The sequence below is a fragment of the Marmota monax genome, unplaced genomic scaffold (genome assembly GCF_021218885.2).
Source record: "Marmota monax isolate L192 unplaced genomic scaffold, Marmota_monax_Labrador192_F-V1.1 WCK01_AAM20220418_F8-fsc00478, whole genome shotgun sequence".
In the NCBI taxonomy this organism is placed as follows: Eukaryota; Metazoa; Chordata; class Mammalia; order Rodentia; family Sciuridae; genus Marmota; species Marmota monax.
Genome location: NW_026692074.1, coordinates 200,926 through 221,214, shown reverse-complemented (window position 1 = coordinate 221,214; position 20,289 = coordinate 200,926). Strand labels below are relative to the sequence as shown.

General features: G+C 35.9%; 2 protein-coding genes across 2 annotated transcripts in view; one reads left to right on the top strand and one right to left on the bottom strand.

Annotated features, from left to right (window-relative positions):
• LOC124102942 (broad substrate specificity ATP-binding cassette transporter ABCG2-like) overlaps positions 1-3,593 on the top strand; it is a 43,401-nt gene extending 39,808 nt beyond the window's left edge. Inside the window, exons 14-15 of the mRNA XM_046459398.1 lie at positions 1,485-1,570; positions 3,422-3,593. Of these exons, the coding sequence (XP_046315354.1) occupies positions 1,485-1,570; positions 3,422-3,593 (258 nt within the window). The remainder of the gene's footprint in view (positions 1-1,484; positions 1,571-3,421) is intronic.
• A 9,636-nt stretch (positions 3,594-13,229) lies between these two features.
• On the bottom strand, positions 13,230-15,403 carry LOC124102938 (la-related protein 4-like). Its single transcript, XM_046459386.2, is given in 3 exon segments — positions 13,230-14,588; positions 14,591-14,894; positions 14,896-15,403. Coding segments are annotated over 3 exon segments (1,773 nt in total). The 5' UTR covers positions 15,196-15,403; the 3' UTR covers positions 13,230-13,419.
• Between the last annotated feature and the right edge of the window lie 4,886 nt (positions 15,404-20,289).

Genomic DNA, 20,289 nt, shown 5'->3' with positions numbered 1-20,289 from the left:
TTATACATCCTCTAACTAACTTCCAAAGTGGTATAACGCCACCCTGCAAGGTACCTTGCTCATGAGCGAAATCTAGATCTTTCCCTAATTTGTCCCAGCTGGGAACCGTAAGACTCCCTGAAAAAGCAAACCAAGGAGCCGCTATATCAGCTTCTCTTAAAAACATCTGCAAAGTACTCTGCTTTATCTTAAGTCCTTTTGAATGTAACAACCCATCTAGGGCCAACAAAATTGGGCTTGAAGAAGCAACGCCCATAATGTTTTTAGAGCTATAAAGAAAGTGAAAGTACAAAAGTCCCCGCTCTCTTCCTTTTACAGGGGAGTGTTCCGTTCTATGAATTCCCTGCTCTCTTCCTTTTAACAGGGGAGCGTCCCTGTCATCACAACAACAAAAGAAGCACAAAAAACAAAAGCGAAATGACACAACAACAGAAACACAGAAAACAAAAGCGAAAGTAGAAGCGAAAGTACACAGTGCAGCTGCAATAAAATGTAATGCTCTCTCTTTCTTTACAGAGGAGCTGCCCCGCTTTGGTCGCGGATCCCACTTACCTGGGACTAACCCCACTTTGATCGCGGATCCCACTTACCTGGGACTAACCGGTGCACCACCCCTGACTGCTGAAAGTTCTGGTTCCTGGGTCTCGGCACCACTTGTCGCAACCCCTTGCCCGCAAGGAAGACGCAACTCGGGAATCTTCTTTCAGCAGTTTATTCAGGCCCTTGATATTTCTTCTTCTCCTCTCTCGGATGCCCCTCCCAGCCTTAATAAAGCATCCCAAGCCCCAATGCAAAGCTGCTGCGTGGAGCTTTCTCACAGGGTGGTGAAAAATCATGTGCCAACTTTCCCAGATAAGGAGTTGTTTGTCACAGACCACAGTGGAGCCAGCGTCATCTTGTAATGGCGACCATAATCTGCAGAAACGGCAGAAGCGGCTCACCACAATTAGCCTCAGTTAGTACAAACTCCAGGAGTCACATGGGATTTTCCCCAATCACCTCATTGTTTGAGGAAGATGAAGGTTGTAAAGAAATTAGGGAAAATAGAAGAAGCAAAAATAAGACCATAATACACTCTTAACTGTATTGGCTTTAGCAAGCCAATCAACTCCAAAGTGACTGTCCATCCATATATAACCAAATTTCTAACTCACATAATTACAACTAGTTTTGAGGAAAACATAATTATCATAAATCAACATTACCTTTGATCACCACTGTATTATTTTAGTTGTAGTGTTTATGGGACTATAAAATTGGGAAGAGATGAAGGAATGACTTCTTGGCCAATGGGAAGCAACATCCCAAGCTTAGGCCTCTTGATTTCCAGAGAAAATAAGGTATTTTGTGGGAAATAGACTATGAATATGAGACTTTGGCATATTGTAAATACAAAATTAAGATTAGACTTGACATCATTGGGATAATTTCTGGGAAACTTTTAGAATCCAAGTCTGTTTCACTTCTGTTCCCCCTTGTTATAGGCTTTGCAGTATAATGAATTTGGGGGACAAAACTTCTGTCCAGGACTCAATACAACAAAAAGCAGTGGCTGTTCCACCTATGTGATGTAAGTTTGTGCTCAATGTCACAAAGGGTTTGATTACTCCTATGATGTGATTAAGAAAGGCCCCCAGGCTCAAAGCTGATTTGATTCCTTTCAAGGCTAACAAAACTTCCTGATTCTAAGTTTTATCACTTGAAATATGAGTCCTTGTACAGTAATATATATGAACACCCATACAATTCCTGTATTGAACATAAAATTGTGTTTAAGTTTAATGTGGAGACATATTTGTTTTGAGCCTTTTGAGAAATTGTTCTGATGTTTTAGTTGTGGGATTCAGTTCTTATTTTTTTCAGAACTATTGATTTTGAAATTAATTGCTTTGACAGTTTAGTGAAGGATCATAGATTCTGATAACTTGGATTCTGTGCTACCAGTGAGCCCATCCCTTGGAGATTAGTAATAGCTCAAAGAATAGCAGTAGCATAAAAGTGGTTAACGTTGCTTTGCTGAGATCCCGGCCCTTCTTTTTGTTCACACTTATGGGAAATCAAAGCCTGCATAGTTGTGTGTGTGTGTTTGTGTGTGTATATGTCTATACATTGACTCAGTATACTCCTTATCAAAGGCTATATCCTCTAGAGAAAGAAATACATATTTCAGTTAGTTTACAAAAAAAATCTATTTTTGAATAATGTCATTAAAACTGAAGTGCAAATTTCAATCAATTTAGAAGATCTCATTTTTAATTTTTAATACTACTTTTGTTTTCTATGATTGCTGTTATCTTTGACTTTAACAGATAAATTACCAAGGGGAAAGAGAATCTGGCATGCTCAATCTCTCCTAGATTTCTCAAATGTATGGAATTAAGTCTTTGTAAAAACACAAACCCTATTGTTAATGATTGATAAAGCCTCTTCTAAGAGGAGTTTTCCTTAACCACTCTTTTTGTTTTGACCTGGGCATAGTCTTTGTGACAAAAAGTTAGTGCCAGGCTATTAGTCAGGATGAAATGGACGGGAAACATTAGACCACATAAGGAGAAACTACCACAGGCTTCATGCTCACAGAAGGCTCCTTCACATAAGAGAAAATAAGAAGCTCCTCTAATAGCACAGAGAGGTTAAGGATTTTTTGAAATGGCTGAATTCCAAGAGATGCACAAGAATGGCAGCAGGCAATAATTGTGACTGCACAAGGTGTTTTTTATTAAGAGCCACTTTTCCACCTTGTGGCAGGAATGCTCCATCTTGCTGTGTTCCAGCTGCTACCTAAGTCTGATTCCTGGGTATCTTTCTGTGGTGGAGTGTCTGTGATGATTATTACCATCATGGTACAAGAGCTGACAGATCCTGACTGCCTAGAAGCATTTGTTTCCTCTATCTGTAGTTGTAGAATTCTTGCCTGTGTTTTTTGGATAACTATTCTGTGGGTGAGCCAAACCAGAAGGAACTTTTGATGCTCTCAGTAAGGTCCATAGGTGTCATCAGTTAAAGCTGAGCTTTTACCCACTAGGAGTGGTGAAAAGTTCCTTCATTAATACTTCCTTTGAGGAGAGTAGCATTATAAATTTGAAATGGAATGAATCTGAGGAGACTAGAACTTGGTTCATTGTGTGACTGTAAACTTGGCCAACTTCATTCATTCTTATTAATGAATCCTCCTCTTTGAAATGTGTGTAATACCTATACCCCCTTGGGTTATTTTTGGAATTCCCTAACTTACTAGGTACAAGGTGCTTAGCACAGTATTTAGAAAAATTTTAAGCACTCCATGATAGGTATTATATACGAAGTGATGATTTCATACAATTTGGTTACTTATTGGCTTCTAAGAAAGAAATAGTGAATATATTGAGTAAACCTTGACAGATGCTACAAATGTAATCAGAAATTTTGTGTTGAATTTTAGATGTACTGGTGAAGAATACTTGACAGTCCAAGGCATTGATCCATCTCCGTGGAGCTTGTGGAAAAATCATCTGGCTTTGGCTTGTATAACTACTATCCTTCTCGCAATTACCTACCTAAAATTGTTACTTCTTAAAAAAAAGATTCTTAAAATCCCCTTTAATTTACCATGAATTACCCTAATATTAAAAAGGAACACCGCAATTTATTTCACCAATGCAGATATTTTTGCCTTTGATCAGTTGCCTGCATACTGTTGTTCAGAAAAAAAAAAATATTTTTAATAGAAAATATTCACAAAAATCACAACAAACTGAATTACACATGAAAGAACCCAAGCCAAAACAACTGACCTGTTATATTAGCTCATCTCATCAAACAGTAAAGAAGTCCAGTCTAATTTATTGATCTGAAAAGGAGAATTAAATTACTGAAACACTTAGAAAGTTAATAATATCTCTAGTATGAGTTTTCTCACCTTCAAAATGCATGGAAGGTTAGTAGACCTCTAGTTTTAATAGATGATGAATCCATGATCTGCCATTCTATAATAAATAACAGATATATATTAATGCTGTATTAAAATATGAAATCTAAAATGTGTTGTAATACCCTGTGTTATTTCCAGGGGACAAAAATCTATGATGATATTAAAACACATCTTGATGAGGTTATTGATGATGTTGGAAGTTAGTGATACTTCTCTAGTGAAAATGTAAAACCTCAGGAGTCTCAGCAGGGGGCTTTGTGTCATAGTTAGAATAGAGACCAAAGGTTTGGGGATGTAACTCCTGTGCCATTTCTGAGACACTCTACTCAGAAGTCACTTTACTTCCCTGGTTGAGTCAGTGGTATATGCATCAGATTCTCCTGAGAGCTCTGTTAAGACACAGATGCCTGACCCTGCTTGTCCCACCACAGCAACACATGCAGAGCCAACACATTGAAACACACCAGAGATGGATTTGGTCATTTCCAAGGTCCTTTCAGCTCAGAAAACATTGGAATTATGATTCAATGACTGTTATATCTGGGCCTACAGAGGATTCCCCTATATACCTCATTGATTTCCACATACCATCTTCATTCTATCAATAATGTCATATTCTTGTTACTATGTGAACATCAAGGCCAATGAATTTTTTGGGTTTTGACTACAATTCCAGCTTTTTATATAACTATGTTTTACTAAGTACAGACTTCCTTATTATGCAGAGAAATGCATATGTATACCTTGTGCTCAAAATATACCTGCCAGAAGAAAGAGAACAGTAAAAATTACTAACATATACATTTTAATAAGAATTTAATAGCATCTACAAATAAATTATTGTGTTTATCACCCTTGTGCATTATGATTGACTTTTTGTATAGTGTTTCATAGTGATAAGAAACATATAACATAAAATTTATCATCTCTATATTTTAATTAAGGTGCATTTTTAAATTATGAATTTATTTTTCTATGAAGTAGAAAGAAAAATGTTAGTTTTAGATATTTAAGAATATGACTATAATCTTTATAATTTTTTTTTGTTCCTGGATATCAGAATTAATCTATAATGGATAGGACCAATTAATTTGGTTTAAACTAAAAGGAACCACAGAAATAAATGAATTTCTGTGTCTATTTATACTCCAGTTACTTTTCCAGACAGTCAAACAAGAGTATAAAAAGCCTGTGGCTATGGAAGGCTACTTGGTAAGTTGGGGAGGGAGGAAAAAAGGGGAGAAAAAGTGAGTAGTTTGGAGAGAGATGTTAAAGAAGAATATATTCTTCTTCTCCTAACTTTGAAGTCATCCTATATATATTTAGATTTGAATTTTATTAACATCCATAGCAAATATACATTTGAAAACTGAGATTACTCATTTATGAAATGTTTTTCACTATTCCAGTGCTTGCTCAGTAGGCGTTAGAAGTGAATCTTCAAGGTGGCAGGAATGGAGCTCTCAACTGGTCCTAAAACAGCTGGGGCTGTCACAAAGGCTGAGGTACTGACAGCACTGCTGGTGCTAGAGCTGTCAGCAGCAGGAGCTGATGCTGGGCTCTTGGTATGTTTATGACATTGTAGGAGAGCAGATGAGTCAGCAAATGGGTGTCAAGATGATAGTGTGCAATAGTTGAGTGATCGTCCCTAACATGAGTGGGACCATGTCTTGGGCTTTAGGTCCTAATACAGGTATTAACTTTGCAGAAATGTTTTTGTATTATCTGTTTTTGCCCTTTCATGGCAAAGTAGTTATGACAAAGGCCATTGTCACCAACAAAGCCTAAGTATTTGCTATCTGTTTCAGTAATTTTTTTTTTCTGCTGTGACTAAAGGATTTGACCAGAACAATTGTGGAGGAGAAAAAGTTTATTTGAGGGCTCACACTTTCAGAGCTCTTAGCCCATAGAAGGCTGGCTCCACTCCTCAGGGCACGACCTAAGCCTGAACATCATGATGGGAAAGGATAGTGAAGGAAGGCAGCTCACATCACAGTGACCAGGAGGCAGAGAAAAAGACTCTACTCACAAGAAACAAATATATACCCAAAGCCACACCCCAATTCCCACCTCCTCCAGCCACACTTGTAGCACTTCAGTTACCACTCAGTTTATCCCTATCATTGGATTAAATTACCGATTGGCTTAAGACTCTTACAACCCAATTGTTTCTCCTCTGAAACTTTTTACATTGTCTCAAATGTGAGCTTGGTTGGCGGGGGGGGGCACATTTTATACAAAACATAACACTATCTATTTCTTTATATAACTTTGCAAACATCTACATATCTATTTCTTTATATAACTTTGCAAACATCTACATTAAACCAACAGAGCTTGCAGTATGCTTATATTTAACTACAAGACTGACTAGGATTAATAATAAAATTTATATTCATAGCATTAATTCATTCAAATACATCTTTTAGCCAGGCATGGGGTGCAAAACTGTAATCAACCTAACTGAAAAAAAACAGGCAATGAACAAAACATACTTGTTTCCCATTAAGTCAAAATATAAAATTTTAAAGGTTTGATCGCAAATATACAGAAAGGGAAACTCAATTATGTAACAACTCTAGAGTACATATTCAATGTTACCAGGAATCAGGGAAAAAAGGGCTCAATCTCAACTCATTCTATCAGGAAGTAGATGGTACCAGTGCTGGTGAGGTTATGGCTTAAACTGGAGTCCTAGTACACATAATTAGATTATCCTGGGCGTTCATTCTGGTGGGCAGCCTGATAGTCCTGGGTAAAATATTTATTCACTTCACTCTTATCACTCGAATCCTTATTATACATCCAGAGAGGAACACATGAAAAGTTAACAAGGGAATTATGTTCATGCAAAGATTTTGAAATGATGGCAATAGAACCAAACATTCACTATAGGAATGCATAAGTAAAATATGGTGGGTTCATACTAGCAAATACTACACAAATATCAGAACAACTTACTCTATTTACATAATACAGAAGAAATATACTGTAATAATCAAGACATGTATACTACATTAGTAATGTATAAGGAAATAAAAGATCCTGTATTATAGTATAAATTCACTTACTTATACTAGTTAAAGCCCATTAATTATAACACATGAACAAAACATTTTTCTACATATCCCAAATCATCAGAAGGGCCCATTTTGGGAGAAATGACAGTAATGGAACAGTATACAATTGGAGAGAAATATATATCTTAGCGGTGCATAAGATAAAATGGCTAAAATATTTATTGGGGTTGATATGAGAAACACATGACACAACATCCAACAAAAATCCAAATCATTAGAGAGGCATGGGGTGAACAACTTTAATCACAGTTACTGGGAAGACAAGCAAGAGGATTAAAATTTCCAGGGCCAGCGGGGAAACCTATCTTAAACCTGTCTTTAAAAAAGGCTGAGGATGAATTCAATGGTAGAGCACTTTCCTAGACTAAATGAGGGTTCAATATCCAGTAGAGAAATTTTTTGTTGTTGTTGTTAATGCACAGGATGCATTTTACTAGAAATCTTAGAGGTAGAAAACAGAGTAACTGACCAAGAAACTGTATAGTATACTTAAAGACTTTGGACAAATATGCAAATAAACTATCAAGATAAAATAGGTCATTTACCATGGCTTTACTAAAAATATTTTTAGTTGGGACTCAAATTGAGACATGGAAATTTGATTTTCAAACCTTTATAATCATATACTTTGATCTAGTGGAAAACAAATGTGTTTTCTTCAGGTACAGAAGAGCCATTAGAACATGTTATTTCATATGTCTTTCTAAATTATATTTTTCTAAAAAAGTCTGAACTCAGATAATAGACAAAAATAACAACTTTATTTGCAGTTGAACATTCTATTCTGCAGTATGCTTATATTTAACTACAAGACTCACTAGGATTAATAGTAAAATTTATATTCATAGCATTAATTCATTCACTACATCTCTTTAGAGTTGAAGTTCATAGGCATTAGATTCTCTGGGAACACTTACTGCCTCCAATGGTTAATGTACATTGCATTTCTCCAAGCTTTTTAGTTTTCTAAACTACGTGAGAGCTTGTAAGTGTAACTTACAAAGGGTACATAGCTTATTTTTGATAACAATTCCTAACCATAATCCTTTAATTTTCTGGGTAACTTACTGAGTCCCAATCATTATGGCATTTGTTGGTTCATAGTGAAAAGTGGCTTATATTCCCTTTTTTCATCCTTTGAATGCATACAGCACAAGTGGCTAATACCAATATTTCAATGAAATGCCCTTGTCTTTGTAATGCTAATATTATGTAATAAAATTCTATTAGTCACCTTAATTACATCTTGGGTGTATATGTGCCCCAATAATATTAATATATCCTTTAGTCAGTACAAGAACCAGCAGTTGATCTGGGAATGAAGCTTAGTTGTAGAGTATTTACACAGGATGCTCAAGGACCTGGGTTAAATCCCTAGAATCATTAAAAAAATCAGTTCATAAAAGAAAAAAACCTATAGATGATTCATATAACAATCCTTTAGGAATTGCAAAATTGATGCCATTTTGACTTGTTACACTGGCAAAATATATTCTATTTTAATCAGAGGACTTGTTTTCCTTCTAGAGACCAATTGAGATGTACCAAGTCCTGTCCAGATTTCTTATTGGCCATATAGGGTAGTTAAAAGGACTGTGGGTTGAGCATAATTTATTTTAGTCAATTCATGTTTGGTGTCTCTTATCTCTCGATAACAATTTGGAATACATGTTTGGTGTCCCTTATCTCTCGATAACAATTTGGAAGCTGGCACTGTTTGGTGGTGACTATACAGAGAAGCTCAGGAAAATCAATGGGAGAGTGTTTAGCATGCCTTCTTAATATTGGCTTTACAGCTCACATGTTTAATCTCTTGATAATAAAATGAAACTCCCTTACTATGTTTTATGGAAATCTATGCCATTAGATAAGGATATCAATTACATATTAAAAAATGGGAGGTATGAACACCAGGTAGTGGATAGGCAGCAATTGTCTAAACTGAAGCATAAGTGTTGACAGTTGAACCCTTACTGTTTTTCCCATCACACCCACCAATAGCAGTTAACTTGCCCAAGATTTTGTCAGGAATACAATAGATCAATGCATATTCAGCTTCCACATCCACCAATACTGTTGATTGCAATGTTTTTGTAGACCAATGTACTGCTAATTTTATATATGGCCTCCAGTCCAGATACACAATTCAGATGCCTGAACCTTGACCCCCAACTTACTCATCCTTTAAGCAAACAGCCAAAAATTCATCAGGCAAGTTCATGGTGCTTTTATTATACCTCTTTTTTTAAATTTTATTGTTTTTTTAAAGAGAGAAAGAGAATTTTTTTAATATTTATTTTTTAGTTTTCTGTGGACACAACATCTTTATGTGGTGCTGAGGATCGAACCCTGCGCCCCTTGCATGCCAGGAGAGCATGCTACTGCTTCAGCCACATCCCCAGCACCTATTATACCTCTTAATAGCAGGAATTTGTCTTTGCCTCTTTTGGGAGCAGGAGTTAATTTATTATTCATGACTATCTCCTCTTTCTTTTCCTTCTTGGAAGATAAGGGTAATTGCTTCCATAATTGTACCAGAGTGGCATTAGGTTGCTTATCTATTTTCTTTTCCTCCACTCTTGTTTGTATTAATTCTACCCACACCTGTTCACAGGAGAATTGAAGGGGTCCTTCCCAATTTTAGATGGATTTTATGGGGCTCCATTTTCTGCTACAATCTTTCTATCTCTCCTAGATTAGCTATCATTTGTGTGATAAATATGAGAGACTGCATTCCCACTATGTGACAGATGGATTTCTTCAGATGATTTATGAGTACATTTTTTTACTATATAATGAAGATTCCCACCTACATATTGGAGAAAAGGGAAATGTCCAGTTTCGGTCCCCTTTACCCAAATAATCACATTCCTTGAAGCTCTTTTTTATCTCACCATCATGAACAACAAGCCTTCCTAGGCACTGACCAATAATTACCCCAATGACATGTAATTGTGCCTTATAACTATAGAGTGGTGTATTTAGTGATATTTCTCCACAAGTTCATAGAATCATCATCACAGTGGGATTAGGATCTATTTTTTTTGCCATGGTATCCTCAGCATCTACCACATCTCACACTGTATGATATAAGTATAGTATACATTATATATTATAATATATAGTATACACAATATATATTATTTATGGAAATATAATGGTGGAGTATCTATTTGAACATTAGGGCTATCTTATTCTGAAGGACTAATAAATCTTTATCAATTAAGGGAGAATCTTAATATTCTATAGCAGATATGAAAACAGAACATAGAATACATATAAGTTCCTGGCCAAAGGCTCCATTTTCAGGACTGATAATTTCAGTTGGAATGTTGTCCAACTTCTCTTTCCCAACAGAGGCATCTAGCATTCTATATTGGCTTCCAAATTGGTAATTGATGCATACACATGTCTCTGCTGAAATGGTTAAAGGGTGGGTCATCTGAGCAGACTTTTAATAGCAGACAGGGTCTGAGACAGGCTTTCAAAATGGTGGCAAGATGAAGCTTGCCTACTTACTCCCCATCCAATAATGCAAGTGTCACATAAGTGGCTCTGTACTAGGAGGTCTTTTCCTCTGTGTGTGGTGGTAGTCATTTCTATCTCAGGCATTTCACACCCCTGTGGGTTATTTTTAAATGGAGGATGGGATAAATGCACACCAGGCAGTCAGCACAGAAATATGAGCAACCCTACAGTTTGCTTCTCATTGGCTAAAAAATGATTTTGTATTGAGAGTAGCCTCTATATCTTATCTATTATCTATCATTCATCTATCCATCTATCAATTATATATCTCTCATCTATCTTTATGTGAGGACTTCAAGAAAAGCAATCTCTTGTGCAGTAGTATAAAATTATTTTAATATAAAAAACAAGGTCTTATTTTCATGTTGTGATATTTGATCTGATAAAACGATTGAATAACCTGGAAGGTTCTGCCTATTAAGGCACAACATTCAAATGAGACCTCATTTGAGCAGTTCAAGTCACCACAGTTATGTTCCTCATGTAGGTAACTGATAAACTGAAAACTAGAAGGCCAGGGTCAACTGAAGGATCCACTGATGGATGCTCAGTTCCTGGATTGTGGCTCTTTAGGATACATTCCGGTGTCCCCAAGTTATAATACGACCAATGTTACAGGGTAACAAAGAATTAAACTTCCCCTAGTGTTTGTTTCTTTTTTTTTTTTTTGACTTTTACAAAATGTTTATTCTTTTAATTCCAATGAACTCACAGGGGGTTAACACTTTGTTTCATTTCCACCAACTGCAGCATTATGTAAGTAAAGCAAAATAAGCACTTTTATCATAGATGTAAGCCAATGATTAATAAAACTTTCTTTTTTTAAAGGACCTAAACTTCCCCCAAATTTCAGCGAATTTTATTGTATGTCTCTTTTAGAAGTTGATTTTAAAAATAGTGTGTAGGAAAGTTTCAAACTGTGTAAATATATTATACCATGTTATCAATCCACCAAATCAAAAGCAACTGCCAAGCTAAATAATAAATTACAAAGAAATAATAATTCTGGCTTGTACAGAAATATGCAGTGTTTTCAAAGCTCTTAACAGTTATCCACTAATACAAATCTCCAAAGCTTAACTTAGAATTGAAAGCAGTTTCACAGTAACATTTTTAACCTCCATTTACATTCACTTTAATATATTAAAGATGTTTATTCTATGCCACAATGGTGCTTTCCAGTGTTCACAATTTACAGTTTCAATTTGTACATATGTAACTCATTAACATAAGGGAAAGTTATTCCTGTTACAAACTATCCCTAAGAAGAAAAATAAAACCCCACCCTACATAGAACTCTGAACATGGTATGACTTAAAAAACAGATTAATACAACATGGTTTTTAATATTTTATCCATTTTCTAAATACCAGCATGTAAACTTGCCTATTTAATATATGACAGCTACAATTTTATTCACTGAGAAATTCTGCATAAATTTTATTTAACCATCTTTATCACCTTATCATAAAAATCTCTTGACTTGCTGTTTCTGTTTCAGTGAATTCCAAACTGTGTGTGTATATATATATATATATATAGTTTTTTTTTTAATTTTAAGACGAAGGAAGCAAGGTGATATACACTGCAAACAGAAAAATGTCCCCCCCCCCAATTAAGCCTTTATAAAAATTTTCTCTTCTATACTATTTAACACTTTTAAAAAGTCAGTTAAATTGTTTCATCTTTAACAATAAACAAAATATTACTGGAGAGTCAGTCTGCCCCACCTTTCTGGGACCTAAAATTCTGAGTATGTGAACAGAATAAAATACTTCAGTGTTAAATCCCCAAATTTATAATTGTTATATGATTTGACTGGATTAATTAAAATATACAGAAACATACAATTCAAATTCAATAGGTGGTTGGTTATTTTACTTTTGGGGGTAGATAGTCAAAAAACAAAGAGTAACAAATGAAATAGCAAAAAAGTTTTGTTTCCCATCTTAAAGGTGAAGGGAGGGGTGACAACAGATCACAGGGCAGTTTAAACCTTTAAAATCCATTGACCTATCGTTTCAGGTCCAAGATGAATTTCTGAATTTTGTTGAATAGCCCCCATTCTTTCCTTGAGTATCAAACTGATTGGTAGTCACATCTCCAAGTATAATTAGAGCTTAACAGTCTGTTGAATGAAATATTAATAAAGTTTAAAAGACAGACTAAATTCAAACTAGAATAAAAAATCTACTCAAGTATTACATTCAGTTTTCAAATCATTTACTAATATGACAACAGATTTGGCTTAAATCACTCTTGCACACACTCACAACCAGACACCCCAATTACTGATCTGCTCTGCAACACAAGGCCATATAATCAGAGATGACATTCTCCAAGCCAAACATTAAATAGATTAAAAAAAGTAATTTCTAATTTTTACAGAAATGCTTCTTCAAAAAATATTTTCTTACTCCCTCATCTCCTATACTGAAGGATGTATACTGCTTTTTTTGTTGTTGTTTTGTTTTGATTTCTCAAGCTAAAGCTGAACACTCAAAATTGATTCCAGGCAGAAAATCTTTGTAAATTAAAACCAAAAACAAAAATAGAAAAATTATATTTTATATATGTATGTACGTATGTGTGTGTGTGTGTGTGTGTGTATGTATATATATATATAATATATATATATATATATATATATATATATATATATATATATATATATATATATATATATATATATATACTGATTGGAAGCCTCCAGCATTTTAAAATCACTTTAGTGATGAATTTTGGGATTCTACTCCTCACAATTCCAAAATCCATAATGATTTAAGGATATATTTTGTTTCCTTCCTGGCTACCCATTCCCCTCCAAAACAGTTCAACATAGCCACGGCTCAAGTTTAATGGGAAGAGAGAAAGTTTTTGAATAGTTTTGTTTTTTTGATTTTACTTTGGTGATCTGGGTGGCACATATTGCTCTTTGCCATTACGTTGAGTCACTCCCTGAGGTATAGCCCTATGGCTAAACTGGCGTCTCTGTTCCCTGATTTTTCCAGATGCTCCCCCGGGAATGGTATTGCCTCTGAAGCCAGAATAATCCTTACTAGCCCTTGCTTCTGGCTTCTCATGTGATTTCTCAATGGACTTCTCAGGAGCTCCAGTCTCTTCATTTTTGGTGGGAGACACAACATTGGAGCGAAGTTCCCGTAGTGGCTGCACAAGAACTGGAAATGGCTCTTTAGGGGGCTTCTGGCACACTTCGGCATAACTTAACTTTCGAGGTTCCTGTATGGTCACAGCTCTGGATGCATTTGTGTTACTATTACTTGGTGAAGCAGTATTTGCCTGTGGTGTCTTTGCAGTGCTTGGGGAAGAAACTGGTATAGTCATATGACTGAGAACATCTTTCTGAACACTGGATTCCTCTATTGGGTCCTTTTCTTTCTGAGTTGTGCTTAATGCAGGAAGCTCAGCTGTACATGGAGGACTTGTACTCATATTGAGTTGCAGGGCAGAAGTACAGTCTGTTTGCTCATCTTCTACAGGTACTGGGCAACTAACTCTCAAGTCTTCATTATTCTTTTCTTTGTAGACACCTTTAACAACATCAGACATTCTATTCTCCAAAACAAGTTCACCTGGCATTCTTGATGAACTTCCAGGTAATGGAGGAAAATTTGAAGCTAGTAAGTCAAACTTTGGTGTAGGAGCCTTTGTTTCAGCTGTTGAAGGATGGGGTCTTGGGATTCTGTTATCTTCTCGTCGTCTTCGACCTCTGAAAACAGTTCTCCGATTTTTTTGGAATGGTCGACCAACATTCATAACAGCAGCATTTGTTTTATAAGATCCTGGTGAATTAAAGCCATTCACAAAACTACCATTGGGAAAGGGAGCCAGTGGCATTTCAAAGTAAGGTGCAGGACTTGGAGACCAAGACTGAGGCACAATACTACAGACTGAGTATTGTTGATGAGGATTATATACAGGCTGCATAAAGACTGGTGAGGCATACTGTGCTTGAGTTTGAATTGGTTGACTATACATACTAGAATCCATTAATCGATAACCATTCTTAGCAAAAAAAGTATTGATGGCTTTTATCCTTGCCATGATTGCTTGCCCTGAAACGTTTTAACTTCTTCTCTTAAGTATTTAAAAGCCTGTTGTGCATCTGTGTCTGACTGAAAAGTGATATACCAGTTGCTATTATGAGCAAACTCACAGCTTATCACTTTGGGGCAGTTTTCACTTTTAAACAAAGCTTTCACTTCCTCTACTGGTGTTGTTTCAGGAATCTCTCTGAGAATGACAATACAATGTTTATGACTTGGTCTCACCTTCTCACCCTTCTCATCAACTTGTACCATAGGAGAAGATCTCAACACTTCAAGAATTAGATCAGGATCTGTGGTCAATTTTTTTTATCTCTTCCATGTTGGCAATTGTCCAAATTGGGATGAACAGATCATTATCCATCTGAGATATCAAATAAAGATCCTTTGACAAGTTTTCTCGTGAAAAACAGAATTCTAATTGTTTCTTTAGACATTCTTTTAGGTCTTCTGTGGAAATTGTTGAACTGCTTTCTCCAGAAACATCATATATTTGGTAACTCAGCTTTTCAGGTCCTAATATCATTCCATCAGTTGATTCTTCAATGCCTGTAGTGTTTCTTGTGGTTTCACAAGATGGAGAATACATTACTTCATATTCCTTACACATATCTTCTGAAAGCTCAGCATTTCCTTCAGGATGAGACCCTGATGTGGCTGCTGTTTCATGCCAAGAGCTTTCAGTTCCATGAGCTACAGTAGTGGCATCAGGAGTTCCAGGAGGAATTTCTTGCCATGCTTTGGCATTAGGATTTAAACCAGTTCCTTTAGATGTTACCTGCTTCTCCCTCCGGGGTCCCACATGTTGCTTGCCTTCCTCCCAGAGGCCCCGTGAGGCCTCGCCTCACTCCCCCCCACCTAGTGTTTCTTTAAAATGTAAAAGGGAGAGGACATTTCAGAGGGTTAAAAATTAGCTATAGATAGGCTTGTTGGCACATGCATATAATCCCAGTTACTCAGGAAGCTAAGGAAGGAGGATCAAAAGTTTGAGGAAAGCATGACAAATTTAGCAAGATCCTGTCAAATAAATAAATAAATAAGGTAGGGGTTGTGGCTTGGAGGTAGAATGCCTAAGGGTCCAATCCCCAGTACAGAGAAAATAAATAAAGTTTTATGCTCGTGAGTGGCTATGAAGGTGCTGACATTAAAGTTAAAAAAAAAGCATGTGAGAATATTCTATTATTGAGATAAAGTACTATTTGGGGTAATTATAAATTTGTACTTGCTCTAATTTTTTTTTCATTGATTAAACACACTTAAATGGATAAATTAAAGACTACAAAGATGATATTTGATTAAGGTCTGCAATGGAAAATAACATGAATTTTCTTTTTTCTTTTTTTTTTTTACAGGACTCTTACAAAATATATACATTTAATGATGTATGGTCTTGCACATGAGATCAAGCTAACATTGACCTTGTAACAATTTTATTTTTTTTTAATTTATTTTTTTTTAATTTTTTTTATTGGTTGTTCAAAACATTATAAAGCTCTTGACATATCATATTTCATACATTAGATTCAAGTTGGTTATGAACTCCCAATTTTACCCCAAATACAGATTGCAGAATCACATCGGTTACACATCCACATTTTTACATAATGCCCTATTAGTAACTGTTGTATTCTGCTACCTTTCCTATCCTCTACCATCCCCCCTCCCTCCCCTCCCATCTTCTCGCTCTACCCCATCCACTGTAATTCATATCTCTCCTTGTTTATTTTCCCATTCCCCTCACAACCTCTTATATGTAATTTTGTATAACAATGAGGGTCTCCCTCCATTACCATGCAATTTCCCTTTTCTCTCCCTTTCCATCCCACCTCATGTATCTGTTTAATGTTAATCTTTTCTTCCTGCTCTTCCTCCCTGCTCTGTTCTTAGTTGCTCTCATTATATCAAAGAAGACATTTGGTATTTGTTTTTTAGGGATTGGCTAGCTTCACTAAGCATAATCTGCTCTAGTGCCATCCATTTCCCTGCAAATTCTATGATTTTGTCATTTTTTAGTGCTGCGTAATACTCCATGGTGTATAAATGCCACATTTTTTTATCCATTCATCTATTGAAGGGCATCTGGGTTGGTTCCACAGTCTAGCAATTGTGAATTGTGCTGCTATGAACATCGATGTAGCAGTATCCCTGTAGTACGCTCTTTTAAGGTCTTCAGGGAAAAGTCCAAGAAGGGCAATAGCTGGGTCAAATGGTGGTTCCATTCCCAGCATTCCCAGGAGTCTCCATACTGTTTTCCAGATTGGCCGCACCAGTTTGCAGTCCCACCAGCAATGTACAAGAGTACCCTTTTCCCCACATCCTCTCCAGCACTTGTTGTTGTTTGACTTCATAATGGCTGCCAATCTTACTGGAGTGAGATGGTATCTTAGGGTGGTTTTGATTTGCATTTCTCTGACTGCTAGAGATGGTGAGCATTTTTTCATGTACTTGTTGATTGATTGTATGTCCTCCTCTGAGAAGTGTCTGTTCAGGTCTTTGGCCCATTTGTTGATTGGGTTATTTGTTTTCTTATTGTTTAATTTTTTGAGTTCTTTGTATATTCTGGATATTAGGGCTCTATCTGAAGTGTGAGGAGTAAAAATTTGTTCCCATGATGTAGGCTCCCTATTTACCTCTTTTATTGTTTCTCTTGATGAGAGAAAACTTTTCAGTTTAAGTAAGTCCCATTTGTTGATTTTTGTTATCAACTTTTGTGCTATGGGTGTCCTATTAAGGAATTTGGAGCCCGACCCTACAATATGTAGATCGGAGCCAACTTTTTCTTCTATCAGACGCAGAGTCTCTGATTTGATATCTAGCTCCTTGATCCACTTTGAGTTAACTTTTGTGCATGGCGAGAGGAGGGGATTCAGTTTCATTTTGTTGCATATGGATTTCCAGTTTTCCCAGCACCATTTGATGAAGATGCTATCCTCCCTCCATTGCATGCTTTTAGCTCCTTTATCAAATATAAGATAGTTGTAGCTTTGTGGATTAGTCTCTGTGTCCTCTATTCTGTACCATTGGTCCACCCTCCTGTTTTGGTACCAGTACCATGCTGTTTTTGTTACTATTGCTCTGTAATATAGTTTTAAGTCTGGTATCGCTATACCGCCTGATTCGCACTTCCTGCTTAGAATTGCTTTTGCTATTCTGGGTCTTTTATTTTTCCATATGAATTTCATGATTGCTTTATCCATTTCTACAAGAAATGCCGTTGGGAGTTTGATTGGCATTGCATTAAACCTATAGAGAACTTTTGGTAATATCGCCATTTTGATGATGTTAGTTCTGCCTATCCATGAACAGGGTATATTTTTCCATCTTCTAAGATCTTCTTCTACTTCTCTTTTTAGGGTTTTGTAGTTTTAATTATATAAATCTTTCAACTCTTTTGTTAGGTTGATTCCCAAGTATTTTATTTTTTTTGAGGATATTGTGAATGGAGTGTTTTTCCTCATTTCCGTTTCAGAAGTTTTGTCGCTGATATACAGAAATGCCTTTCGTTTATGCGTGTTGATTTTATATCCTGCCACTTTGCTGAATTCATTTATTAGTTCTAGTAGTTTTTTTGTAGACCCTTTTGGGTCTTCTAGGTATAGAATCATGTCATCTGCAAATAGTGATAATTTAAGTTCTTCCTTTCCTATTTTGATGCCTTTAATTTCTTTCGTCTGTCTAATTGCTCTGGCCAGTGTTTCGAGAACTAAATTGAATAGAAGTGGTGATAGAGGGCATCCCTGTCTTGTTCCAGATTTTAGGGGGAATGCCTTCAATTTTTCTCCATTGAGAATGATGCTAGCCTGAGGCTTAGCATAGATAGCTTTTACAATGTCGAGGTAAGTTCCTGTTATCCCTAGTTTTTCTAATGTTTTGAACATAAAGGGATGCTGTACTTTGTCGAATGCTTTTTCTGCGTCTATTGAGATGATCATATGGTTCTTATTTTTAAGTCTATTGATGTGGTGAATAACATTTATTGATTTCCGTATATTGAACCATCCTTGCATCCCAGGGATGAATCCTACTTGATCATGGTGCACAATTTTTTTGATGTGCCTTTGTATCCGATTTGCCAGAATTTTATTGAGGATTTTTGCATGTATGTTCATCAGAGATATTGGTCTGTAGTTTTCTTTCTTTGAGGTGTCTTTGTCTGGTTTCGGAATCAGGGTGATGTTGGCCTCATAGAATGAATTTGGCAGAGCTCCTTCTTTTTCTATTTCCTGAAATAACTTGAAAAGTATTGGTATTAATTCTTCCTTAAAGGTTTTGTAAAACTCCGCTGTATACCCATCCGGTCCTGGGCTTTTCTTGGTTGGAAGTCTTTTGATTGCTTCTTCTATTTCATCTATTGTTATTGGTCTGTTTAAGTTGTGAGTATCCTCCTGACTCAGTCTGGGCAAATCATATGACTTAAGGAATTTATCAATGTCTTCACTATCTTCTATTTTATTGGAATATAGGTTTTCAAAATAATTTCTAATTGTCTTCTGTATTTCTGTAGTGTCTGTTGTGATATTGCCTTTTTCATCCCATATGTTAGTGATTTGAGTTCTCTCTCTTCTTCTCTTCCTTAGCATGGCTAACGGTCTGTCAATATTATTTATTTTTTCAAAGAACCAACTTTTAGTTTTGTTAATTTTTTCCATAGTTTCTTTTGTTTCAATTTCATTGATTTCCGCTCTGATTTTAATTATTTCTTGCCTTGTGCTACATTTGCTGTTGTTTTGCTCTTCCTTTTCTAGGGCTTTGAGATGAAGTGTGAGCTCATTTATTTGTTGGTTTTTCCTTTTTTTGAGGAATGACCTCCAAGCGATGAATTTCCCTCTTAAAACTGCTTTCATTGTGTCCCATAGATTCCGATATGTTGTGTCTGTATTTTCATTTATCTCTAAGAATTTTTTGATTTCTTCCTTTATGTCTTCTGTAACCCATTGATCAATCAGTAACATATTGTTCATTTTCCATGTGATGTAGGATTTTTCCTTCCGTCTTTTATCATTGATTTCCAGTTTCATTCCATTATGATCAGATAAAATGCATGGTATTATCTCCACCCCTGTATATTTACTGAGGGTTGCCCTATGGCATAATATATGGTCTATTTTTGAGGAGGATCCATGTGCTGCTGAGAAAAAAGTATATCCACTTGATGATGGTTGATATATTCTATATATGTCAGTTAAGTCTAGGTTGTTGATTGTGATATTGAGTTCTATATTTTCTTTATTCAGCTTTTGTTTGGAGGATCTGTCCAATTGTGAGAGAGGTGTGTTGAAGTCACCCATAATTATTGTGTTGTGGTCTATTTGATTCTTGAACTTGAGGAGAATTTGTTTTATGAACGTCGCAGCACCATTATTTGGTGCATAAATATTGATAATTGTTATGTCTTGTTGGTGAATGGTTCCTTTTAACAGTATATAATGTCCTTCCTTATCCCTTTTGATTAATTTAGTCTTGAAGTCAATTTTATTCGATATGAGGATGGCCACCCCTGCTTGCTTACGAGGACCGTGTGCATGGTATATTTTTTCCCAACCTTTCACCTTCAGCCTGTGTATGTGTCTCCTGGATGCAGCATATTGTTGGATTTGTTTTTTTAATCCATGTTACCAGCCTATGTCGCTTTATTGGAGAGTTTAAGCCATTAATGTTTAGAGTTACTATTGATATATGGTTTGTACTTCCAGCCATGTTTGAT